Below are 27,993 nucleotides of genomic sequence, written 5' to 3'. Positions count from 1 at the left end.
AGGTTCGGTTGTTAATTGGACGGACGCGTTGCTTATCACTCAGTGATGGGAATTGTTTAGTTGAATTCAATGTGCCCTCAGTGATTTTTCTTTCGCACACAGTGCATTTTGACTTCATGGTATGTAAACTTTTTAATATATTTTTGCTTATTTTTCTAATGAACCAACTTAACAAGGATATTTACACCTTAATAAAGAAGTACAATAGCATAAATTATGTTAGGTAAAAATATCGGATGGGGTTTGGGTTTTTTTCATTACACACTTTAGATTGAAACGCATTTAATTTCGTTTTGTACATCCTTCTTTGTTTTCCTTAAATCGACTTCCTTATCCAGCAAGAAATGAAAGAAATCGACCTCATCATTCATATTCAATTAGTCATCATAGTCTGCTATTATCAAGGCAGATACATATATTTCAACGGTGTGAAATAAGTCAGACTTTGTGTCAGTTCAAACATGCAGACAACTGATTCGATCCTCGTGTCAATGATGAATATATAAATCAAAGAACAGAATGTCAAATCAAAGAAATATAAATAATTACAGCCTTACTGGGACCCCCTTAAATCTGAAAATTCTAAAGCTTCAAAAGAAGAAACGTTCTTCCTTTACTTCGTAAAATATTATACTTTTAATACAAAGCATCAAATGGGACAATTATTATTTAATTTCAAACTTTCCCTTCATCAATCACAGGCTACACAAATTGTTATCACATGTGTACTGGAAAGATGAATATGTGGTATAAATGAAAAAAAAAAAGTTTGTCGAAGCTTCTTTTTTTTTTTTTAAATACGCAAATCTACGTGAAAATGGCAGTTTTATATCCAGATACCGAAAATTGTAGTTAAACGTCACATTTATAATGTCATAATTCCGTTTCTCCGTCATTTTGTTGAAATGGGGGAATAAATAAAAAAGTTGCATTAAGATTCTTACAAAAAATGCATCATTCTAATTTCGAAATAAAATTAAAATGTCGAGTTCGATCGTAAAATAAAACCTTTATCATATACCCTGGTACGTGTACACCTTCCTTGCTATTGTTTTCAAAAGAAATGAAAATTATTTCTAAAAATACAAGCAGTCTTGAAATCCATAATGTTAAATTCTCTCAGACGTAATAGTGTTCTAACAGTTTTCCTAAATTTTCTTTATTACAGATGAGGATTGGATGGTCTCTAGTATTCCTGGTTGTACACCTTTGTATGTATTCTTAATTTCGGTTTAAAATCTCTGTATTCTATCCTGTACTTATTTTAACTTCAGTGAAAATAGATAACCGAACAGTCACTCATCTTTCCTGTAGAACAACCCGTTATTTGATAATTCTTAAGATTAAATTACTGGTTGCTCGATCTCAGCAGAGAAGCGCTTTGGTAAGTTCGTATTTGACGTTTTTATGGTTTTCTTAGTCCTGTTTGGGTATAATTGATTTCAGTAATAGTAATGAGCTGTAATGAATAACCTTCTATAAGTAATTGAATGTAAACGTAAATGAGAATATCTTCAAATGCAGGTACATATAATGTATTTTTATACTTTAAAATGTCTGTAATTGTAATTATTTAAAATCAGATTTCGGGTATCTTTTTGTATGTAACTGAAAATGGAGGATAAAAGACTGAAATACTTTTGTACATTAGTAATATATGTTTCACCTTTTCTTGTTGTGTCTGGTTACTTATTTAACCCCCGTAATACCGTATATCAGGGGGTTTTCGCGTCATGTTATTTTCGTGGAACCTAAAACAGTATATTAAATTTACGCGAATCAAATTTTTCACTATTTCAAAGTCATAGCGAAAATATAATTCACGATTATTTAAACTTATGAAGGAGTTGAGGGGAAAACAGCATTTGTACCTATAACTCTTAATTTTTAATGCAAAAATTCTGTCAATGAATATCGCTGATATCCCTTTTTCTTACACTCAAATGATTTAATTCTTATTGTATTCTGGTCTCTGATTGGTCAAATTCCAATGGAGGAACGCAGGTTTTTTTGTATAACCTGGTTTGGTATGGGGACATACCCCCTTGACAACCAGCGCCGGAACTATTTTCTCTCTCTCTAAATTTACATCACAGCGCTGTTTTGAGCCTTCTATAGAATAGAAAGTCAACGTGTGCAATAAGATAGTTTGGTTTAATACACATATTACATGTATTTTCTCATTGTCAATTAGCATTTATTTGTACGCAAATCACTGTTGTAAAGCATCTTTCTCTGTATGATGGTCGAATAATAGATTAAAACAAAGATATTATATTCGAATTCATGATTTACCAAATAAGCATTGCCCTGTTTATTTTGAAATACATTTCTCACAGGGGAAAGGTGTGCGTGTGTGTGTGTGTGTGTGGGGGGGGGGTTGTTTCATTCCTTGATCCGCCTTTCAACAAAACAAACCAAAAAATCATACGTCACATTTTTTCACATGACGTTAACACGTTATTCACATTGACATGTAGATCGCGATTTGTCACTTGCTTATAATACATATTAGTCTCGTAACGTCTCGAGAGCGAGAGTCTGGGGAAAGCTAGACTAAATACATATTTTCTTGTGTCGGATTTACTTTTAGCGACAACGTTGCATGCAAGGGTAAGTTTTCATATAGTAGGGCCTAGAAATTTTTACAGAGTTAAAAATCGCAAATTATTGCATTTTCTGATATTTGAAGTTACATTGGGGAGGCCTAAACAATGCAATTTCCCGTATTTTCTCAATCCATTGGAGATGAACGGCTTCAAAATGGATCTCTAAAGGACAGCGAAATACGCATTGCATGCATAATCTACACATATTTTCTGTCATGACAAACTTCACCTTCGATACAATATTTTGATAAATAGTCTCCGTAGAACTAAGATTAAGATGGCTGCCTTCAAAGATAGACATGGAGTAATGTCAATTTTTTGGGAAGTGTATTTTTGATTTCTACATTGAAGGGGAATTAGGAAATTAAAAAGAAAAACTAGGCTTGTTATTGAGCTATTGTGTTCTAAATATGACCTTTTTGCACTTAAAATTTATTTAATTAAACTTGATTTTTCTGTTAGTGTCAACACAACATAAGCAACACAAATCAATCATTACATAAAATAGATACATAATCATGTCCTCTAACACTACAGATGAAAAAAGAAATTAATACAAGTAAAGAAAAATAAATAATGACCTTTTTGCACTTGATATACGAAAAACTTCATGATATCAAAATTGAGAGTTTAAAAGGACATATTAGGAGTAAATGTCAATTTCTAAAATTTTACATAATTTTAAGGTCTGGTCTTCCAATTTAAAATGCAACTAAAACAAAATGGGAGTTGGAGATCAAATTTTTTAATTATTGGCGAAAATACTGAGTTTTTATACAAAATTTCGAGATTTTTAAGAATCGGTGTTCTCTTTGGAAAAATATATCAACGAAGTTAATGAATTACAACATTTGAACTAGTTCCAAGTCTTTGAACTAGTTCCAAGTCTCAACTACCTGTATTATGAATTTTAAAACTGAAATACACGTATAGGGGTATAAAAATAGACGATACATTGGATGAAACAGAAACTGTAATATCATGCAGAATTAGAACTTTTTGATTAGTGAATCCTTCCGCCACAAAATATAGTCCCCGTCAAACACTTTCAAAATTTGAATTGACACAAAAAAAATTCAACTGGATAGGGTTCAGCAATAGATGTAATATATTTGCACCAATGGTATCAGTACTGAACCTTAAGTGAATCATTACTCGGCTCAATTGACTTTATTTTTTCGAGTTTATGACTTGTACATTTTGATAAACGAAGATTAGTACCTTGTCTCTTGCATTAAATCATAAGGAATGACTTTAATTCTGGGGCACGAGTATAACCTGGATTGGGTCAGTTTACACTTTTTTACAATCCGCTTCGCTGGTAATAAAACGTAAACTGACCCAAACCAGGTTATACTCGCATAATATGCCCCGGAATTAAAGTCATTGTTGGATTTTATTTCTTTGAATAATGTGGTGTTTATAATTGTTACACTTGATCCGGTATCTACCAGTATTGTTGTTTTGAATTTGGTGGTATAGTAACGTAAATCACTGTTGGTTATCTTCATCTTTTATAGTAACGTAAATAAGTCGATTTGCATACAATTTTGCAGTGAACTTCTCCGATATATCAGCTGGACAGAGCTCCAGCGAATATAGCTGTAATGCAAACTATTTATCGATAAATTTTTTTCAGAAATTAAAACAGACATAAACCATGTACCGTTACATGTAAGAGTAGCTCAGGTATAATTATACATTGATTGAAGCAAGGAACGTGGCCCATTTAATTAGCTTGTCATTTATTAAATAAACAATAAGGCCCACTTTCCCGTTATCTGGCTCTTATCGGATATAGCGGAAAACTAAACACACTGAGCACAGAACTTTCACCGTTATTACCTGTGTTGTATAAATCTATTACAAAAACAAAACTTTGTATCAAATTTACGCGGATTTATTTTCCGCGATTCCGAAATCATCGCGAACAAAGCGGAAATTGGATACACGCGGAAATAACCTGATGTACAGTATTCTCAATGCAGCACGATCATCATAGAAGTTAACAGCAAACTTATGACAATTGGAATGAATTCAGCTTTTCCATTGTCAACTTCCCATATCTATGTAGCAATATTCGAATATAACCTGCATATGGTGTCTATGTCTTTCATCAACTGAGCATATTCTGCGTATTATCAATTTTAAAACCGAAACAGGCTATGGTAAAATAAGTCGATGTTACAGGTGTTTTCAACAGCCTCCTTTAAAATTAAGATTTTGCAATTTCTATGATAGTCATAATGATCTAATTTTCCTATACAACCCTCACCAGGTCAAGTGCTGCCTTACGTGATTAATATCAATTGTTACATGTATTAAAGGGTCGCTTTTCATTGGTTTAATTGTGCCACGTGACTGCCGCCTATATCACTATGTCCAATCGGTAGTGATAGGCAATATGGTGAAACCTTGACTGAATCAACTGTGTTTCTATTGTTTATATAATTTATTTTTTAAATCATACTGATCACTGTCGAAGTCTCGTCAACTATATTGTTTAAAGTTTTAAATTGGAGTAGCGGCCCTTTGTATGATTTAGGTGAGAGTGCTTTGAGGAAATATTGACAGTGTGAAATTGAACAAACTATTTCCAAGGACACTTTGAATTTTACGAACATGGATTTATGTTACGTATAGACGATGGAATGCATTCCATATGAAGTGAAAGACTATCCGTGTACTGGCAGTAACATATAATCACAAGTTTCAAGGCTGTTTTCATCTGAATATGGAAGTGGGCCGGTCACTACATTTATATCGGACTTGTAATTTATCATTGTTACGACTGAAATATCGAAAATTCAGTTTTTTGTTTGTAGATACAAACACCGGGCTGGGGTGGGGGATAACAGAACTAAACACATGTACTGTTGATTTCAGTACTGTTGATCTATCATTTCTTGTTAACAATGAAATATATCTCATTACATTCATTATCGTGATTATCAGTTCTTCTGCATATGTTGTTACCACACAATGATCCTTGAGAAAATAAATCACTTACAAGGTTTGTAACTGATACTCCTCGCCGTCTACGAGATTGATCAACTCAATATATATCCGTAGACGGTCAGTTACAAACCTAATAAGTAATATTAGATCGTCCTTTGCATTCTTTGCATACAGTTTGTGACTACGAATTACTCCCTTTACCCAATGAAAATATCCAACTCATATAAAGCAGGCGTGACAAGTCAAGAGGGTATGCCCCTAGCACCTGATCCTAAGTCTGGTATTTCCTAGCACCTGATCCTAAGTCTGGTATTTCCTAGCACCTGATCTTAAGTCTGGTATTGCCTAGCACCTGATCCTAAGTCTGGTATTTCCTAGCACCTGATCCTAAGTCTGGTATTGCCTAGCACCTGATCCTAAGTCTGGTATTTCCTAGCACCTGGTCCTAAGTCTGGTATTTCCAAGGATCTGTGTTTCCCTTGTTTTCGATTTTGTATAATTTATAGATCTATGAGATTAATCACTGTTATCTTCGCCTCTTTTTTTCATTCCTTAAATATTTGTCAAGACGCGAATATCTACTGATTGTGGGGTGATATATATATTTAATTACCAATTAAAAGCATGGTATTTTAATTTCGGATGTCAAATCGGTCAATACTTACTACTCGATCGAGACTCGGTAAGTATATGTGTACAGTATGTACGTTTGTGTGAATTGATTTGATACCTGTTAAAACCTGCTTTTCTTGAAGCTTATTTATCTTTTCCCCCTCATCCTTATTCTTTATAAAAAAAATTTATCACGCAATTAAGACTATGAAAAGTAAAACCAAACAGATACATCAAAGTTTTCCTCAAGTTCAATTTAATTTAATATTTTGTTCTACGAAATAAAACCTCTTAATGTGCATGGTATAAAAGAAATCTAACCTATCAATATTTCTCTCTCCACATAGTTTCAAACATAGGGTATCAGACCCCAGTTAGAAGAATATGAAATTAAACTTTCATGATAAGAATGCACCCTATGTAACAATTATCTATAGATATTTTACAAAAATTAATGATACTTTTTATAAAGCTGACGCATTTGTACTAAATCTCAAACAAAATTCATTGTAATTTATGTATGTCTGTACATCGCGATGTACAGTATAACACGCACGGCTCGTCAATAGCGAATATTAAACATACAACTGCTATATTAATTAAGATAATTAAGGAAATGTATTGTTCAAATTTTAAAACAAATTAGCACAATGAACACAATGACACAGAAATTGATATATTTTGAAATGAAGAAATTCAACCTATAGGATTTCGGACATTTTTGGACTTTTGTGCAAATTCGATTAAGGAAAAAATTGACACATTCGGCAAATGACGTCCTCGTATTTGACCTTTAACCTTAATATATGACCTTAACCTTCATTATATGTTAAGACAAAAGACTGCTTAAACATGTGTCCATATATCTGGCCTCTATTAGCTACAGAACAAAAGTTACCAGTTACGTTATTAGAGACAATTGTATATCATAAAGATGAAATAAATGCATTTAAGGAAGTTAGCTCCAGAGCTTTTGAGTAAAACTGCACAGGATGCTACAACTAAGTATCCACTGGTTAAATACAGATCCAATTGGTGCAGATATATTACACCTCTATTGCTGAACCCTATCCAGTTGGAAAATTTTGTGTCAATTCAAATTTTAAAAGCGTTTGACAGGGACTATATTTTGTGGCGGAAGGATTCACTAATCAAAAAGTTCTAATTCTGCATGATATTACAGTTTCTGTTTCATCCAATGTATCGTCTATTTTTATACCTCTATACGTGTATTTCAGTTTTATAATTTATGATACAGGTAGTTAATACTTGGAACTAGTTCAAATGTTGTAATATATTAACTTGGTTGATATATTTTTCCAAACAGAATACCGATTCTTAAAAAAAGTTTAATTAATTTACTCGAAATTTTGTATAAAAATTCAGTATTTTCGCCAATAATTAAAAAATTTGATCTCCAACTCCCACTTTTTAAAGTTGCATTTTAAAATGAAAGACCAGACCTTGAAAATTATGTAAAATTTTAGAAACTGACATTACTCCTAATATGCCCTTTAAAACTCTCAATTTTGATATCATGAAGTTTTTCGTATATTAGATACAAAAAGGGCATTATTTATTTCCTTTACTAATATTAATTTCTTTTTTCATCTGTAGTGTTAGAGGACATGATTATGTATCTATTTTATGTAATGATTGATTTGTATTGCTTATGTTGTGTTGACACTAACAGAAAAATCAAGTTTAACTGAATAAATTTTAAGTGCAAAAGGGTCATATTTAGAACACTATAGCTCAATAACAAGCATTGTGACCCAGTTTTTCTTTTTAATTTCCTAAGTTTCCTTCAATGCAGAAATCAAAAATACACTTTCCAAAAAAATTGACATTACTCCAAATGTCAGGTGCGAACCTCTTGAAGACTGAAACTCCCAGACCTCCAATACCGTATGTCTCTCATAGTTTTCAGAATATGCTAAATACTTTATGAAATGTTTCATACCGATTGTCAGGCCGTTCTTGGCACACTGATTGTGACTACGGATATCTCCGTCCGTTTACCTGATCAGGATATTGGGCTCATGGTTGGTGTGACTGGTCGACAGGGGAAGCTTACGCCTCCTAGGCACCTGATCCCACCTCTGATGTGTCCAGGGGTCCGTGTTTGCCCAACTCTCTATTTTGTATTGCATATAGGAGTTATGCGATTGATCCTTGATCGTTATCTTTGCCTCTCATTCACTGCCGACTTTCCAATTTCTCTGGTTGTACGAGGTCCACATGCTCCTTCTGTCCATCAGCTGAATGTGCTTGCTGCTTGAGAACTTAATCACAGAATATGTACAAATGTATTTAAAAACCTTGAAATTTTTTAGTGTGTTGTTTGACTTTTTTATTTTTTTTTTTTCGGAAACACATAGAAATATTGCTTATTATGATAATTATTTTAATTTATTTTAATTTATTATGAAACTTTGATGTAATTTACAACTGAAAGCTTGGTAAAATTTTGAAATGATTGTCTTCGAATGTTATTTCCACACTAAAATGAAATAAATACTGTTGAGTTCAGAAAAAAAATTCTTGGTTTTGCCAATAAAATGGACAATAAATACAAAGCCACTCTAATTTCATTGAATGGCTATGCACGATATTTTTGGTTCACATTTCAATTTTTCGCTAACACAAATCAATCGACGCTTATTTGAAATATCGCTTTTTCTGAAGTAAAACTAGCTTTCGAGTCTCAGTATCTTATTTTCTTTGCATTGGAGTGTCGATAAAATTGAAATCGCTTATATTGAAATATCGCCTATTTTGAAATCAATGATCAGTTTGCTAAGTTGGTAATGCATTGTTTTTATAACGGTCATATTGAAGTCATCGTTGATGTTGGTGGCCTCATAATTACACAGTTATATATTAAGGGGTCGGTTGATTAGTTTCCCTTGAATTTGTTTTCATTGCGTGTTTGTATAGAAATAAAATAACAGATGTTAATTAGTGAACTTTATAAAAAAATATATGGTTCTGAAATTCTAAGACTATACAAATATTTACACAGCCATCGTCTCTAGGTAAAAACTTACTACCGATATTATAGTAGAAACATACTGCAAGAGAAATATTGGGGACGAGAGGGAGAAAAAAATTGGACATTCCATGTAGAAATGTGATCTATCAACCTCGAAATTGTATTTTGACTTGAAAAAAAACCCCACATGTACAGACGATACCTAAAGTCGGTGACGAAATTTTTGTAGACACAGGAAATTGAAATTATATTCATTTCGTATGTGACCGGTCAACATGGGATGCTTACTCCTCCTAGGAACCTGCTCCCACCTCTGGTATTTTCAGGAGTCTGTGTTTTATTTTGTATTCCTTATAAGAGTTGTGAGATTGATCACCGTTCGTTATCTCCACCTTTCATTGTTGATTGGCTAATATGAAACAAAAGTTAACAAAACTTATTTTTCAAATAAAAAGTTTACATTGACTAATGAATCAATCTATTGTTTAAATGTTGTAAATTGTGTAATGCAATAAATTCATATTTCTGCTTTCGCAATCGGGATCGAGATGCAAAAATGAAGTTAAATTCTGATACTGTCGACATTTCTGGAATCACGAAATCACTTCATTCAAAACTTTTGTAATTGCTCATGGGATATAAATCTTTATACAATGTAGTTTAGATACTCAATATCTTAAAGGTATATTGCTAAAACAAAAATGTACTACATACATCATGTCCACATGATAACGGTACTCCGTGTGACTTTGACACTTTGTGAATAATCGTGCCACGGAGGGTTTTTTGGTTGGAGGTTTGCACAGAAACTGCCTCTTCAAAGGCACACACCTTTTTTTTTTTAGGCCCACTAAAACATGGACGTTGGGTCCGCGGGGCCCAGTGTTTTTAACCTGCACTGTAATGTGATCGGTATAAACGGTTTTTATGAGCGATTTGTGTATTACACCCAGAGAGTACTTATTTCATCCAAAATGCACCTGAAATACCAAAGGAATTTAACATTCATGAATTCAAGGAGGACCTGTATAAAAAAAAAACGACCTAACTATTGGTTTGAAACACGTCAGACATTTTGTATTGGTTAGAAATTATTAGGACGTTGTATTCCTTCTACAGGTAGGAGTTATGAGATTGATCACTGTTTGTAATCTTCGCCGTTTTCATTGTTATATAGCGACCATTGATAGAATTTGCAAAATGCTGACTTTAAACGAGAAAAATGAGAGAACGATTGAAAATGTTTCATGGTTTGAGATTCTGAAATTCTAAAATGATTTCGAGTGCACTATATGTTTGGTATCAAGGAGAAGATTACTAATCCTGTTTGTGTGTAGAAGTTTTTTAGATTAATATCAAGACATTATTTACAAGTAGCTTTATTTATATGAACCAGATTCAGTGGTGTACTCTCTGCAATGCTCGCCTGGGTACTGTCATCACAGCGGAACGTGCTCGAATACTCCGAACGCCACCTGTGCATGTACAGTTGGATTTGTAGGGAAAAGGTGTAACTCAAGTGAGTATTGTTTCAGAATTACGTAAGATTATCTTATCCATTCCACCAAGAACTTATCTTATCCACCCCACCAAGAAATTATCTTATCCACTCCACCAAAAAATATCTTATTCATTCCACCAGAAAATTATCTTATCCACTCTACCAAGGATATTGACTCCACCAAAAATTATCTTATTTACCCCACCATGAAATTATGTTATATTTTCCACTCCATTAAGAAATTATCTTTTCCACTATGGCAGGAAATTATCTTTTCCACTCTAGCGAGAAATTACCTTATCCACTTCACCAAAAAATTATCTTATTCACTTCACCGTGGTACACTGATGTGCGTTTGCTCGTCCGCCTTTTCCTGTGCAAAATGTGGCCGAGTGGTTAGAGCATCGCGGTCAAAATCACACGGCATCTCACCTCTGGTCGGCGCGGGTTCGAATCCCGGTCGTGCCGGTAAGTGAGAAAGTTTCCCAGTTTACTTTCGGAAGGTCGGTGATCTCTTCCCAGGTACATTGTATCTGGGTTCTCTCTTCCACCAATAAAAACTGGGCGCCACCAGATAACTGAAAAATTGTTGAATGTGGCGGCAAACATCAACATAATGTACATATGATAACTTTATAAACTTTCTGTTTATTGATCTTTTTGAAGATGGCATGAAGGCTTTTAGGAATGAAATCTACGACAGGGATATGTTTAACAACACCAAGGCTAAGCAGGATACGGAGAAGGTCATGCTTATATTACAAGAACACATTTCATACACCTACCAATTACCGAAAACAGTGGTAAGCAGATATAAAGCTTTAGATATTAGTTTTTTATTTGCTTTCTATGATAAACAGAAACACGATAGAAAAGTCATATATTCCATTCAAACAATCACATGCACCATGTTTCTTTCATTCTATGACAGGAATATATGAATGAGATCTTAGAAGAAATTGCAGTCGTAATGCGAAATCAGACAATTGAGAACAGAGCAATGGAAAATGCCGACTTTCTGCCGTTAACACAGGGTATGTTTAAATTTTCTACATGAACTACTTACTTCCCCTACCTCAGCCTACGTCATCACGTAATACATATCAGGCGAGAAGTGGGGTTTTTATTTCGTCATTGAATCTTCTACAAAAAGTTCTATTTTTAGATTACGTTGATATTCTTACGTACATTGTGACGATACTAAACGACGAAGGTTGTTCTGTCGGACAAACGATAAACTGCACGCTAAACGAGACAGAGGTAATGACAGTAATCTACATGCAATTCCACACAAAGCAGGAAGACCGTCGATACAAATCATGTGTAATATTTATGGTGCATTGTTTAGTACTCTAACTTGCTGAGCAAAGCGGAGGACAACTTAGTGCAAATAACCAGCGTTATGGTGATGACGTCTGTGGAGGAAGGACAGATGAGGACAATAGATGTCAGGGATATCATCTCCTTTACGGTCCTCAAGTCCAAAGGCAAAGACCTACCCTTCAATTTCCATGCAAAATACGGATCTATCACGCTACCTTACTATGAGACCTTTCAGGACACAATAGGAAGAGAGACAGTCGCACTAAACGTATGTATTGATTTGTAAATATTTCTTTTCCTTGAGCACGATTTAATGGCATAGACGTTTATAATTGCCCTTGAATATTTAACAACGTCAATTATAATTGTCCAGTTTATAATTATCGATCTCTTGTTCGAACGATCTCAAACACTGTAACACAGAAATATGGTACATTGTAAGTACGACGTCAATAGCATTAGTTGTATTTCTACATTTGCTGACAGAGAAAGTTATTTTTTCTCAACTCTTATGCATTTTTGTGCTTAGTCGCATCTGATGTAGCACTGGTTTCGAATTTCATTGATTTCATCATTTTTGTTGTTGTTGATATTATTAATATGTCGAAATCCATACTTCCGAAATGCTATATTGATATTGAAGATTTCAAAAAACAACGTTAACATATTAGCTGAACATCGGTATGAAATGCCTCTCATATAGGTGCTGACATACAACAAGAGCCCGTATGGTTTCGTAAACAACACGGACGCTGTTTCTTCAGGGATTATAAAGGTCATAGTTACGGACACCAATGGACGACAGATCGAACTTGACGATTCAGATGACCCTGTCGATATGACTGTAGATATGACACAGGTATACATATATTTACAGACCATTATATCTACTTATTCATATTTAGTCATTCATTAATACACAAACGCATGCTATATATGGACAATTATTAATTATGATATATTGCCTATGTTGGAAACCGGTCGGGGGCAATAGCCCAGTGATAGAACTTTCGTATTGTAATCGGGAGGCATGAGGTCAAACCCCGCTCGTCCATGGCCTCGTCAATCCTAAATAGTAAAAAGATAACGAACAGGGATCAATCTCATAACTCCTATAAGTAATACAAAATAGATAGTTGGACAAACATGGACCCCTGGACACTCCAGAGATGGGATCAGGTGCCTAGGAGGAGTAAGCATTCCCTGTCGACCGGTCACGCCCGCTGTGAGTGATAATCACGGGTCATTCGCATATGACCTTAAAACCAGAGGTCCCGTTTCGCAGCAGGCGTAGGCGTGTTATAAAACTTACTGTTGCAGCCTTGAGCGCTAAGCATGGCTTTAAATTTGTGGCACTTCATCTATAGCTGGTGACGTCTGAATATGAGTGAAAAATTCGCGACTGGATGCAAAACAAACAACTACCAAATCAATGTTGGAATCCTAATGTATAATAGCCTGTCAATTTACGCAATTGCAGTATCCTAAGAAAACGTTTTTATATTTCTACTTTATACTGCCTGTTTATTTATCTGTTATGAAATTGAAACATCATTACTTATACTAGATGTTTTTATGTGCGGTACATTGCTTTGCTCATCCTTAGATTTTCTCCGCCACACACACCTGGCAGGATATGGAGAAGCTGTCCGATGGACGGTCCATGTGTGTCGCTTTCAGTAATTCAACATACAGTGCTTTTGTTTTGGAGCTGCATTTGCAGTCTCAGACAACATGTGATATGTATGGTATCTATGGAAACACAGGATATCCAACCAGATCTCGATATGATTTGGCGGTAAAAACGAAAGGAATTAATAAGATTCTTAAATCGAGACCTTATGGACTTGCCGTTAACTTTACGAACCAGGTGCTTCAGATAACCATACATAATACGAACTATGCCAGTGGGGGATATATGGATCCTCTTGTTATTACACTGAAATGTGCAGGTAAGAAAATGGTATCCTCGTGTTATAAATCAAACGACTACTACCCGGTATATCTACTCTGATAAAAGGTAAACTTGCGTTAACAATTGTACAATTTTAGATATTATACTTAGCTTAATATATTAATATCAAGAGTATAGTTTAACTTTGTGTAATTCATACAGATGACGTAGCTAAACGGAAGAAAAGACAAGGTATGTTAAATTTTCCTAGCATGTTTAGCAAATGACTGTAAATATGCTTCACCGAACGTGTATAGTATTCATTATAGAACACCATATTTAAAAGTCATTTACCGCAAGTGAAAATTATTCAAGGTTTTCTAAAAAAAAAAAAAAATCAAAAAAAAAAACCATTTGCTTAAAGTGCGTTACATTCTTTGGAGGGAAAAGCCATTCGCCAAATCAAGTGAAAATGATAAGCGACAACATGAAATATGTCTAAGATAATTTACTTGACCGTGATAGCTCATTGGATAGTACCTGCTCCTTAGCCAAACGCTTGAGATTTTAAGTTGAGAGTCAAGTGCCTTCTGGATGAAACCTTAAGCAAGATCACGTGACATGACAGACCTTGACATGATAATTAACCTTCACTGTTATGACTCTGTACGTTATGTCTGGGTCAAATATTGTGGCACTTTCCCTATGTAAATTCTCATTGAACGTAAAACAAACAAACCTATGTTATCTAAAATGCATTGTCTTCTTTTAAAAGTTTCCTCAACTGTGCATCGCTTTCGGACACAGGAAATATCTCTGTCACAGTTTGTTAGTACATCATGGGAGGATACTAACAATGCCAAGGTTTGCAAACTGCAAAATTATTCTTTTATTTTTCATATTTACATTCTACTTTCATTCCTGTCGGAATTCCCAATCGTTAAAAATACCTACATTTTACTATGTTTACCAAGATTCACACACGCATTGTTCAAAACTACAGCGCATACATGAATAAATGGCTATCATTGCAATTTGTAAAAAACATCAAATGCAAAAATTTTGCAAATTTAAATGTTTATAGAACATTAAACCACAAACAAAATAAATGTCAAGTGTTTATTTCTAAGTCTCAAACATTTCACTGATTTTCTATCAAAGGATAATATGTAATTATCATATTTTTCTAATTGTTAGATCGACAAGGCAGAAGGCAATCATATCAAATTCAAAAGCACTTTTTTCGGAACTTTTGCGACCAACACATTGTTCATTCCTCCCACCATGATTGATTTCGATGCAATCTTTTTGAACTTCTTCGAGCGCCTCAGAAACACACCTCATGTACTCGTGACGTATGTGATCTTATTTGTGCTGGTCGTTATTCTGACATTATATCTCAGAAGAGTGGACAAACACGATCATCTAATCGTGAGTACAAAATCTCTTTGTGGACTGTATATGTTCTCAATTAACATTTGATTTTAATCAATTTTTTTTAATATTTCATTGTTGCATTGCTGTTGACATAATATTTAAGATATCGTATCTTTCATATGAATATAAAATTTTGAACACAAAATATAATTTGTATACGAGAAATTGCCTTGATATGCAATGCATTTTTGAATATACCAAAACAAAATGTCATGTTCGAAATCGTCTCTGCAACCTGACAATAAGTAAACATGCACAAATGATGACTAAACTATTACCAAAACTATTTCACAGTGGAATTACCTGCCCTTGGCTGATAATAAGAAAAGCAACACGTATAGATACGCCATCTCCGTTTTCACCGCCGTCAGATCATCTCGCACCTTAACATCCATGCCGTACTTTGTTCTAGAGGGATCTTTGGGATCCACAGGCAATCGTATCCTATTTGACGGACAACGCCAGGTTCTATTGAAAAATAATTTTTAAAAGCTTGATTTAGCAGTAAACGTTGATATCCATTTTTTCTTAACCTTATCATCTAATATATACATGTGTCTAATGATACAGTGAAAATCCAAATAGTTTTCAGTGTGTAAATATCATACTTTAGTAATCATAGACTAAATAACAATCTCATAAATTGTGTCATGATACTACAGTTTGTATATATAATTTTGGACACATTTTATAGAATTTCCAAAATGGGACCTGCAGTAACTTTATTATGACAACAGAAAACGATTTGGGAAAACTTGATAGATTGACAATATGGACTGACAACAAAGGAAAGTCTCCAGACTGGATGTTATCAAAAGTTATTGTTGTAGATATCTCTACGAATGAGAGGTACAAATTATTCATACGAACATTCAAATATTTGATAAACCGGGGAAACCATTTGATGAGATATGAACTCAAAAATAATAAAATTATGCATTACGCATGTAAGTTATGGTCAGTTAATCTTTTCTATGCAAATGAGAATCTAAGAAATACTGAATCAATAGATAAAATGTTAATTTCAACTCTTATGACGCGAAACAGACTTAACACAGATGTTGAATGACTTGAGTGTTCTACATCACGTCATACAATGACGTCACACGGAATACGGTATCGTATTCACACTAAAATGATTTATCGGAAGGTCATGCCCTCGCAATGGTTTCTCCAATAGTGAGGTTGAATTGAATATAGATTGATGTATTTGCTGAAGAAATCCTGCTCATGATATCGGTCTGTGCACTTGGTGCATTATCAACTTTGATTTATTTACATCATTATAACTAATGATATTTACGAAGCAATAGCTGTATTGTTTAGATAATTCTGTTTATTTTTATACTATTGCCTCAATTTATTTAGTGCATGTCCTTGCACCAAGGCCGTTTCGTTGATACTGGATTTTTTCCCCCGTACTAAACAGCACATGTGCCATCATAGTCTAACCTATTTAGTGCATTTCACACACAACAAATATTTGCATAAACAGGTTAAACAATATATAATATATGTATTGGATTTATGAGATTGATCACTGTTCGTTATCTTCACCTTTCACACGGGTATTTTCCATGGAGAGTGTGGATTTCAAGCATCTTATTTCCATAGAATCGCTTATATTTAGCCTTCCTCAAAAACACTTCAGAGGATAAAATGACTGATGAAAGGTGAAGATAGTGATATATAATAGACATGTTTGTTTGCGAAGGTTTACAAAAAATATGATGATTGCTATATAATGAATAAATGTATTTACTGACATAGAACTAAAATGTAAACATTTTGAGAGGAGGTTGGTTTTTGAATTTGTGATTGTAAGAAGCTGCTGTTGTTTTCTTTACAGCTATGTATTTCTTTGTGGAGAATGGGTTTCGCAGAGGTATGGCAAATGTGATGCATGGGCTGTTCTCGAACCGCTTTCAAAGGACATTCTAGTACGTGAGACTATCTTCACGGAGACAACTAGAAAGGGATTCTTTGACGATCATCTCTGGTTCTCCATTTCTAAGCGTCCAAATTATAGTCAGTTTACAAGGGTTCAGAGACTGTGGACATTGGTTGCGTTGTTGTTCCTCTCCATGGTAACCTCTGCTATGTGGTTTAATCAAGAGCCCTCGGATGATGAACAAGACCAGGAGACTGCCAGTACTATAAGAACTGTTGAATTGGGGCCATTTAAACTAAGTTACAAGCAACTGTATGTAGGACTGATGTCTTCTGTTATTACTTTTTTGCCTTCCATTCTTATGGTTGCAATCTTCAAAAACAGAAAACTTAAACAAGAACACACCACCTCTTCAGATATTGAAAGCGATACAAAAAATGTTCCCAAGAAGAATAAAAAGCGGAGACAACTGCCTTGGTGGACTATATATTTTGCGTATGCTTTAGTTATCGTATGCATATCGTGTGGAGGGACATTTACATTTCTTTATTCGTTGGAATTCGGAGCGGAGAAAACAAATGATTGGCTCCTTTCCTTTGTAATTGGAACAGTTATGGGTGCTCTTCTGTTGGAACCCGTAAAGGTGGAAGTCAATCCATTTTGTTTATATTCTACGTTTTAAAAATACATGTATACTGTGTTCTTTTGATGATCATTAAATCCATCTTGTTATAGGTTCTTCTGATCGCCATCTTGATTGCGTGTTGCCTGCAAAGATCGATAGATGCCATGTCAGATATTAGGAATCCTTATAAGAGCACGAAAGGTTTATATATATAATAATTTATATATGCGTTACATTGTTACCAATATTCCCCATTTGTACGTTGCTACATTTTACCATATGAACGACTGAAGCAATGTTATAATGCATTTGATACGTATGAATCTTATTTTAACGTAACTGAAAAATTCACAAATATGTTTTCTTCTGTCTATCAGAAGACGACGTAGAGGAGACAGACGATGTAGGAGACACTAAGATTTTCTACTATCCTTGTCCGAGTACGACAGCAAATTCTAACAGAAACCAACTGAGAAAGAAACGTTTTAAGCTAGACAATGAACTAGCAGTGTATTTGAAGTCTGTCCTCCTTTGCATCTTGTACATATTACTCTTAGCCATGATCTGTTCACACAACATCACAACGGAAGCTTATCATCAGAACGAGGCTATGAGTATTTCCATTAACAACAGTTTCCAGGTAAACTTGAAAATTATTACATTACAAAATACAGATTAATATTTAGCAACTCTTCGATCATTTAATAATTTTGAAATTTATCGAGTTTTTTTAAGTTTAGGTGATTAATGAAACATAACATAATTTCTTTCTATCTAAATTAACGTTCTAGAGTTTTTCTTCATTGTTAATGGTATTGCATGCGTGTTGTGAAATCAATTTAGTATATTTGTCTGGTAGTGCAGGAACAAACGTCTTACAAGTTTATATTGCATTACATCATAACTCTGTCTACAAAGATATCAATATGCTATTTATTGGATCATGTGTTTTAAGATATATCCGTTAACTATTTCTTAAAGGTCAACACAACAGATGATATTTGGACCTGGCTGAGTAACTACTATATTCCCAATGTTTGGGCAAAGTATTTTGGTAATGGTAATTTGAGGACGGCGTATGAACAGAGATTTACGTATGATGGATATAACTACAGAATGTCGCTTATCCAACTTCGACAAGTTCGTTCCTATGGTAGGTCTATATCATTTGTATTTTCTAAGTATGTTGGTATATGTCGTACACGAGTAAATTTACATTATATATGTAACGCCTATTGCAAGATTATGCCACGTGAAAATGCCTTTCATTGAGAAATAGCTTGATAGCCCACATAAGTTTGGTCTTATCCTATGTCATAATGGATATATTAATTCTCTGTTTCCTATATATATCAGGCAATTGTAGTGGACCTGAGGTTGTACAAAATGTGGTTACGAGGTGCACGAATAACTATGATATCGAAACAGAATCCATGGAACATTTTTGTCCTGGTGAGTAATATGTGTGTTCATTGAGTAAAAGAAATGTTTCTTTTTATAATTTTATTTCAGTAGAAGAAAAGTAGCATACCTATTGTTCAAATCTAAAACTGATGTCATTTCTGTAGGTTGGGCGACATTTAACTCTTCCTGTTTCGATGAAAACGAGTTGACAGACTACAGTTTCCAGTATAAATCTTCCACAGAAGTGAAGGCGTTGCCTTATTTCGGGGAATATGCTTATTATAATGGCGGGGGATATCAGATGCAGTTAGGTCCGAAGCAATCCCTGGTCATCGAACACATTAATGAGCTTAAATCGAACACCTGGATAGATGGAAATACTCGTGCAATATTCATCGATTCGAACACGTTCAATGCCAACAGCAAGTTGTTTACACATTTGAAAGTTGTATTTGAAATTTCTGAATACGGAGACATTACAATGACAACAGTTTCTAAATCCTCCAACTTGTATCCGTACGTGTATGCATTGGATTACTTAATTCTGTGTCTGCAGATAGTATTTATAATCATTATTGTGGCCAAAATTGTTATATTTGGAATTGATATCTTCAAAATGAAGCGGAAGTGTATTGTTTCTATCGGTATGTGGGTTACATTAGCGGAAATAGTGTTGGCAATACTGGCCATTGTATTCTTCATAATTCGAATCGACAAAACTATCAAAGCAGTGGATGAAATCAACAACAGTAACGGTTAGTCTCCTTCTGAAAATATTATATAATTTTATGTTCCTCGTAATAAACAAGATTTCTGTATAATTATACATTTAATACTGTTCATGTTTAAGTAAATTAAAAACAAATAGATAACTGATTCGTATTTTTAAAAAGGTTGCATATAACTACTTGAAATGTTCGGGTATTGGATATAACGGGGATTTGTGTTCTTTACAGGTGCTTTTGTATCATTTGAAGAAGTCGAGATATACGATGAAATTTACCGTGGCTGTATAGCTGGGGTATTCTTTATTGTGATTCTTCGACTCTTAGAACCTCTAGCCTTCAACTATCACCTGTTTGTTCTGAAGAAATCCCTGCTGAAAGCCAAGGCAGATATATTGTCTTACATCGTATTGATTTCGTTTTGCTTGGTGGCCTTTGCCTCGTATCTCTATGTGACTGTAGGAAGACATGTTTCCGAATTCAAGAACATGCCGACGGCGTTAACAACTTTGTTGCAGATGTTGCTATCAATGATATCTTTCCGTGTCAACGTTGAAATGTCTTCTACACAAGCGCAGATTTTTGTTAGTTTCTTTGCTTTCTTTGTGTCCATAATAGGCATCAATGTATTTATTGGAATACTTACTTGGAATTTCTACTACATCAAAATCATGCAAAGTGACTCGGAGGCGGCACAGAAATTAATTTTTAACCAGGAACTCAACGATCACTTCTGGTGGAGAATTGATCAACTATTGAGTAGAATTATTCTACCTAGATTTCGTACGTGGTTAAATCATTTCATCTGTCAATTTTAGTTACAGTTGTGCTTGGTTTTATCATTTTAATTATTTAACAAATTGCAGATTCAATTTAACAAGTCTTTTTTCATATATTACAGGAATGGGTGGTACCGATAATAGTATCTATAAGGTTTGTATCCATGTAATGCATAACAAGCAGGATAAACAGCATTATTAGGATACTATGGTACACATAGCGTATGCCTTTAGTCAGGCCACCATGGAAGATAATATCGAACACAAACTGTAGCTTTCCAATCAAAGTCCGAATTTGAACTGAATACTGTATTAAAGTAATGTCTTAAGTGTTTTATTCATAAATGAACGATTTTCAATTAATGTATATATCAGTCATTTACTTTCAGAAAGTGGAACAAAAGATTGATTGTATACGACAAAAGTTTAATGATATTGCAAAGGAGGAGATCGAGTGGACGTATTCTACAACCGCAATCATGTTCATGTGCAAGAAGCAGAGGAAGACCAATCTTCTTGCATGTTGTGTAACCGCGCAAAACACAGATATCAAGTACAGGTACATGCACAGATACGTAAATTAAACACAAAAATTATCTGTGACCACATTATGCCTATCTTTAATAGAAACACATTTTCTCATTCACTTCTAATGCTACTTCACTTTTTCAGATTCTTTGATCAGATGACAAAGTCAACAAGACTAGTTCTTTTCCTGCCTTATGTTAGACCTGGCGATGCTCCAGACCTAGCGTGTCGCGAAGTTCCCATATCTCATTTCTTACTCAGCGGCATTTCTATCCCCTTCAGCATACTAGCGAAGTCTGACGTGTTTGAATTCGATGCACGAGGAGATTTACACGTTATTAAGGTTATATTATGTAATAATTTTTCAGATAACCATAATTTTATCCTTCTTCAGAAACACGAAACTGGTAAAGACCAATGCATACATTTCAGAGTGGATCCAGAATAACCTTTAAAGGTGGTACCTTCAGAGCTGAAGATGTTGTACAGTTTAGTTATGATAACATGAAAACATGGCAGAGGAAGTTCTTACGTGAGGTAAATTATCTCAAAAGGGTGCCGTTGTAATGGCGATAACCTAAAATTTTCAGCAGGGAAAATATTCGCTAGATGCATTACCGCACATATACTGGATTCCAAACCTACACATAAACCGATACATTGCACGATCTAGTAAATGATCAACATGCAAGCCCTTATTCTTACTAAAGAGAAACGCCAGACATATTAAGCCGCAATACGTGCAAGAATTGGTGTAGATCAAATGTCGATTCTCAAAACTCCAAAAGAAATTAGTAAATTTGAAATCACAATTTTTCCCAAATTAACAGCATTAATGCGTATGACTTTTCAACACATCACATGATCATTCCTCCCTATAATTTAAATACCAAGGTTTTTCCCCACCATATATGTTTCTTCAATTAAAATGGAACGGGTAATTTTTTTTATCTTGTGTTTAATCATCCAAAACCATTACTTAGTATAACATCACTCCGATTCTACTTCGAAGATGATATTATAAAGATGCTGGATTTCCTCATTCACAATATTTATGTCTTTGATGATGTCTTTTGGAATCCCCTGGGCACACATTGAGTTACATTATTAACTGACCTGTTTTTTTGTATTATTATTACGTAGAATTTACTCAAAACTCTCTACATCAGGAAAAATATTGCCGTGACTTCAACTCGAGAAATATCGACGACGTTATCTATCAGCAATACTAATTTCCATTCATGAAAGGTGAAGATAACAAACAGTGATCAATCTCATAAACCTCATAAGCAATACAAAATAGAGAGTTGTGCAAACACGGATCCTTGGACACAGCAGAGGTGGAATTAGGTTCCTAAGAGGAGTAACCATCACCTGTCGACCGGTCACACCCGCCGTGAGCCCTATATTTTGATCAGGTAAACTGAGTTATCCGTAGTCAAAATCAGTGTGCCACGAACTGTCTAACAATCGGTATGAAACACGTCAGACAGCATTTGACCCAATGATAGGTTGTATTGGCAAACTAGATCGTGATAACCACCATAGCATTTGCAAAATGCTGACTTTAAACGAGACTGTTGAAACCCCTGTATCATTAACTTGTTTATCAGTAGCTTGCCTCGATTCAAAAACTGACCATTCGCGGAACAAGCTCCTGCGTATCGAATCAGTTGAGAGAGATAAACACCATATGCAGGTGATAATGGAATATTGCTACATAAATATGGAAAGTTGATGATGGAGAAGCTGCAATCATCCCGTTTGTCATAAAGTTGAGTTGTCAGTTTGCCGTTAATATCTACTTTCAATAAAATATCTAAGTATGGAGCAGAAGTGGACGACTCTGTGGTGTCTTTTATTTCGAGCTCGAGGGGATATATCGAATCGACATATGAATGAAATTATTATTCATATGTCATTTCCACATAGCCCAGTAAACTCGAAATAAAAGACACCAACAAGTCTTCCATATCTGCTGCATTGTAGTTATGAGATTTACCACTATTCGTTATCTTCGCCTTTCATTTGTAAGTTTCGTTGAACATTTTCAGATAAATAATATCGTGTGTTCTTTTCCTTCGTCTGTGTAAGGTAAAGATAACGAACAGTGATCAATCTCATAACTCCTATAAGCAATACAAAATAGATAGTTGGGCAAACACGGACCCCTGGACACACCAGAGGTGGGATCAGGTGCCGAGGAGGAGTAAGCATCCCCTCTTGACCGGTCACACCCGCTGTGAGCCCCATATCCTGATCAGGTAAACGGAGTTAGCCGCAGTCAAAATCAGTGTGCCAAGAACGGCTTAACAATCGGTATGAAACACGTCAGACAGCATTTGACCCAATGCGAGCTCGTATTGACGAACTAGATCGTTATAACGACCATAGAATTTGCGAAATGCTGACTTCAATCGAGACTGTTGAAATCCCTGAACCATCAACTTGTTTGTCAGTAACTTACCTCGATTTAAAAACTGACTATACCCAGAACAAGCTCTTGCATATCGAATTAGTTGAGATATATAAACACCATATGCAGGTGACAATGGAATATTGCTACATAAATGTGGGAAATTGACGATGGGGAAGCTGAAATCATCCCGTTTGTCATACAGTTGAGTTGTCAGTTTGCCGTTAATATCTACTTTCAATAAAATATCTAAGTATGAAGCAGAAGTGGACGACTCTGTGGTGTCCTTTATTTCGAGCTCACAGGGATATATCAAATCGACATATGAATGAAAGCTATCATTGTTAATAGACAAAACGTCATCGATATATCTATAAGTCGAATTGAAGGTCACAGCGAGAGATTTTTTCTTCTCACGTAGAAGTTTTTGAATAAATTCTGCTTCATATGAATATAAAAACAGGTCAGCTAACAAAGGAGCACAATTCGTGCCCATGGGAATTCCAACAGACTGTTAGAAGACCTGATCACCAAAGACCACGAAGATATTGTCAATGAGGAACTCTAGCATATTTTTTATTTCAACTTCAGAGTACTTGTGCGTGGAATCAGAGTGGTGTTTAACAAAGTAAGTTTTTGAATGACTGATCACTAGATATGAGTATTTCCGTTTTCCGTTTTTGTTGAAGAAGCAACTGTCTATGATGTCAAAAAGTCTAGTCTTTAATTTATCGTGAGGAATGGTCGTGTATAGTGTTGAAAAGTCATAGGTTTTAATGCTATTGATTTGGGGAAAATTCTGTGATTTCAAGTTTACTAAAAGTTCTCTAGAATTTTTTAGAATCCACATTTGATTAACACCACTTCTGGCATATGTAGTCGCGCAGTAAGTTTGAAGTTTCTCCTTCACAGCTGTTAACATTTTCGTGAGGAGCAAAGATAGGGGCTTGGTAGAGCACTTACTGGATCCAGCAATGTATCTTTGTTTGTAAGGGTTTTTATGTATTTTAGGAATCTGTGTCTATGATGATGTCAAGTAACTTTTGCGTAAATGAATTACAAAATTTGTTCACAGTGCAGGTAGAGATTTTGATGCCAATTTGAAATTCGTGATTTTTTCAAAATTACTATTTATGACCCAGTATATATATATTTTTTTTGATTAGGTTTGTAAAGTATCCAATCACAAAGTCTTTAAATAATATTCAACTTTAAGTTTCATAACGTATATTATTTATCACAGTCTCTAGTCGTTTCTGATACAGCCTTCGTTTTAACGCTGCCACGGCATGAGCAGGACTCAAACTCATGACCTCCCAGTCGCGAATCGAACACTCTAACTACTGAAGGTACCCGTCGTGAACTCGTCATTTAATGTCTCGCAGATTTATTTAAGATTAACCCTGTCACGAAACTTGGTCATCGTGAACCAGTTACTGGTAAATCGTTAAATGAATTTGTCGCAAAAAACGTTTACAGTAAGATGATAGAATTCACTGTGATTGGCCAATCGTCTAAATAAGCTACATGTTGTATTTTTCTTTTCAATGGACAAAATATCTTAAATTACGCTGCGGATTTGTTGTAACGACGGGCTTGAAATTGTTCCACGCGGATAACCTAAGTTTTTAGTATGTAAACGTCCAGGTCATGGCCGATTGAATGTTCCCCAATGTCCATACAGAGACTGAAAAACTTCAAGTAATAGTACATGTAAAACTTATACGGTACCACTTTTGATGCACCAGATGCGCATTTCGACAAATTATATCTCTTCAGTGATGCTCAACCGAAATGTTTGAAATCCGAAATAACAATAAACTTTAAGAGCTATTTTAGGGGAAAACAGAGTGTCAAAAACTGGAGTCAAATTCGTCTAAGGATAAAAGCTATTCATGAGGGAGATAATTCTTAATTTTGAAATTATATGGGTAACTTACATGTGTAAGTGTAGGTCTGGAAACTCAATCATGGGGTTGTTTTCTTCCAGGTCGAATCCTTGGGTGTATTTTGCTGCAGTTTCCGCACTGTTCCCACGCATTGTCTCGTGTTGCATCGACAGGAATACATCAAACTGGACCTTGGGGAACTCCACAAATTTCCAGATCTGGAACGACATCGACTTGTAAAATCTGAACAGTGTATTCGACTTCGTTCAGATAACCGAATAAGCATCTCAATACAGCCAAATTCTATAAAGGAAATAGGAGATGCTATTGTTATGGTACAAACTCAATATTTTTTCTTCTAGTAGTACTGTGTAAATGTTTTTCACTATTCTTATTAACTTACTTTGCTTTCTGCAGGTGGAAAAACCTTTTGCCACATTATGTCCGATATTACAGATATATTCTACAAGAAAAATTACTGGCGGTATCAATATATCTTTGCCATTGAATCGTCTACCAACTACAAACATATCTAAAGGTCTGTATATGTACTTTGTGAGTTCACGACATGGGAATTTGGTGAGAAACAGCTATGTGTCAAGGAATCTGTCTTCAGTAAAGATATGATCCATTGCATATTATAGATACATGTATTTAATTGACAATATCGGTCAATAAAATTAGATTGATAGATGCAAAGAAATTTTTACTCCATGTGATATTTTTCTCTTCAATTTTGTTTTATTTTGGCTTACATACATTGGATAGTTTTGCTCGCATTCTAATCTCCCAAAGTTAGTACATGTCTTTGTTATATCATGATAGTGATTTTTTTCTATTTTGGATGTAGGTGAAAATGGGAGAAAATAAGACGTATGTGATATAACATTTAAAATTCCCTTCAATCGAAGATCGATGAAACATTATATTACCCTCTTTAACCGCCTGTTTACAACTAGAAAGTGTCACTAACATTTTGACATGAACAGTTATAAATTCAATATTTGTGAAAAGAAATGCCACAGCCAGTATCAACATCATATGGAATTCAAGATTTTTACAGTGAAGTCTTGTTTCAACCATAACAGGTTGCAGTATTTTATCTTTTAAGGTGTCAGTACTGAATTTTGGGTGTTGATACGAGAGAAGAACACAGTTTGGAAAAAGGTTCATTGTCACGTGGACGTACAGTTAGACTCTATATCACTGTGTCTCGGTTGCATTAACATGAAGTAAGAATATATTATGTATATTTTTCTGAGTTTTGTATGTTGTTCGTGCCCGCCGTTATCAATGGCGAAAACTGGTGGATTTATGTTTTGGTTGGTTTTTTTCCTTCAGAACACCTACCTCCATATGTGTCAAAGAAGTGGTACTACCTCGGGTATGTTTTATTTATCACTCTGGATCTCTGTCATTCCTATCAATGAATTTATATAAGCAATATGCATTACATACTTTCCTTTTGCAGGGGGAAATTCAAAACACAACACAAGGTAAATACTACAATGCTGACTGGTATTGCAAATATTTTTTTTTAAAATTAATGTTTGTCAAATTTACATACCTGTATATCAAGTAACTTTTTGATAGCAAAACTAGTAAATTTATCACAAATGCAGTTTTGTATAACATACAAGTGCTCTTGGTTTTTATTTTCAAAATAAATTCAACGTGCAATGTACATAGATTGGAAATTTGTCCAAGAAATAAACCAGCTGAGTCGAAATGTGGTTTTCCGAAGACAGTGGCGGGACCTAGCTGAGAAGTGTTCGGTCACTTTGACATCAAGGTTTGAGGAACATCAGAACCCCCACTTTATTTCCGTTGAGAACCATAAATACGTATTTAACATGGACAGATGCTTGTTCAGGCGAGTGACTAAAGTGCCATTTCCTGATCAGGAAAAGTGTTTAGTGATCTTGTCAACTTGGGTGAAAGGACTGAAATCAACAACAGGGGTAGCATCATTGATACCGTTGCTCAGAGAATTCAAACTACCTTATTTACCAGGTATACTCAATTAACATATAATTTCATAGAATATAAAGGAAAAAGTAGCATTTCACATTGCAAACTTTGATATTTGAATACAGTACTTCATTTGAAGTGAGATTCTGAGTGAAAACTAGTCAATCTCGATGATGATTAAGAATCTAAAAATTTACATTCATGTACAATTCAGCTTAAAAGAAATGCCACGATATGGTTTCTTTTTGTTTCAGAAAAATAATGCACTAAGAATTTGGGAGAATGCGGACGAAGAACGAAGGGTTCTGACTGAAATGTAGACTAACACAGCTCGGCTGTTAATCATATATGTAGAAGACGGTCGGGAAAAAACTTTTGCACTGATGTAATAAAAAGATGGATTTTAAACAATTTCAGTTGATTAAAAAAAGTTATT

At 34.7% G+C, this 27,993-nt stretch overlaps 1 protein-coding gene across 1 annotated transcript; it reads left to right on the top strand.

Annotated features, from left to right (window-relative positions):
• Nucleotides 1-27,993, top strand: LOC125664062 (polycystic kidney disease protein 1-like 2). The gene is made up of 32 exons (XM_048896572.2): nucleotides 1-119; nucleotides 1,169-1,211; nucleotides 10,571-10,693; nucleotides 11,342-11,478; nucleotides 11,607-11,709; nucleotides 11,841-11,935; nucleotides 12,024-12,266; nucleotides 12,702-12,857; nucleotides 13,605-13,950; nucleotides 14,115-14,144; nucleotides 14,668-14,756; nucleotides 15,090-15,323; nucleotides 15,624-15,794; nucleotides 16,024-16,178; nucleotides 17,179-17,863; nucleotides 17,956-18,046; nucleotides 18,223-18,485; nucleotides 18,827-18,998; nucleotides 19,202-19,297; nucleotides 19,414-20,004; nucleotides 20,206-20,757; nucleotides 20,876-20,907; nucleotides 21,143-21,312; nucleotides 21,426-21,624; nucleotides 21,714-21,818; nucleotides 25,688-25,921; nucleotides 26,004-26,124; nucleotides 26,698-26,818; nucleotides 26,928-26,970; nucleotides 27,058-27,082; nucleotides 27,276-27,599; nucleotides 27,812-27,993. Exons 1-32 carry the CDS (start codon nucleotides 117-119, stop codon nucleotides 27,817-27,819), a joined length of 5,760 nt encoding a protein of 1,919 aa, XP_048752529.2. The 5' UTR covers nucleotides 1-116; the 3' UTR covers nucleotides 27,820-27,993.

This window comes from Ostrea edulis, chromosome 1 (assembly GCF_947568905.1).
Source record: "Ostrea edulis chromosome 1, xbOstEdul1.1, whole genome shotgun sequence".
In the NCBI taxonomy this organism is placed as follows: Eukaryota; Metazoa; Mollusca; class Bivalvia; order Ostreida; family Ostreidae; genus Ostrea; species Ostrea edulis.
Note: the sequence above shows the minus strand (reverse complement) of the source record. Positions and strands in the feature narration are given on the sequence as shown.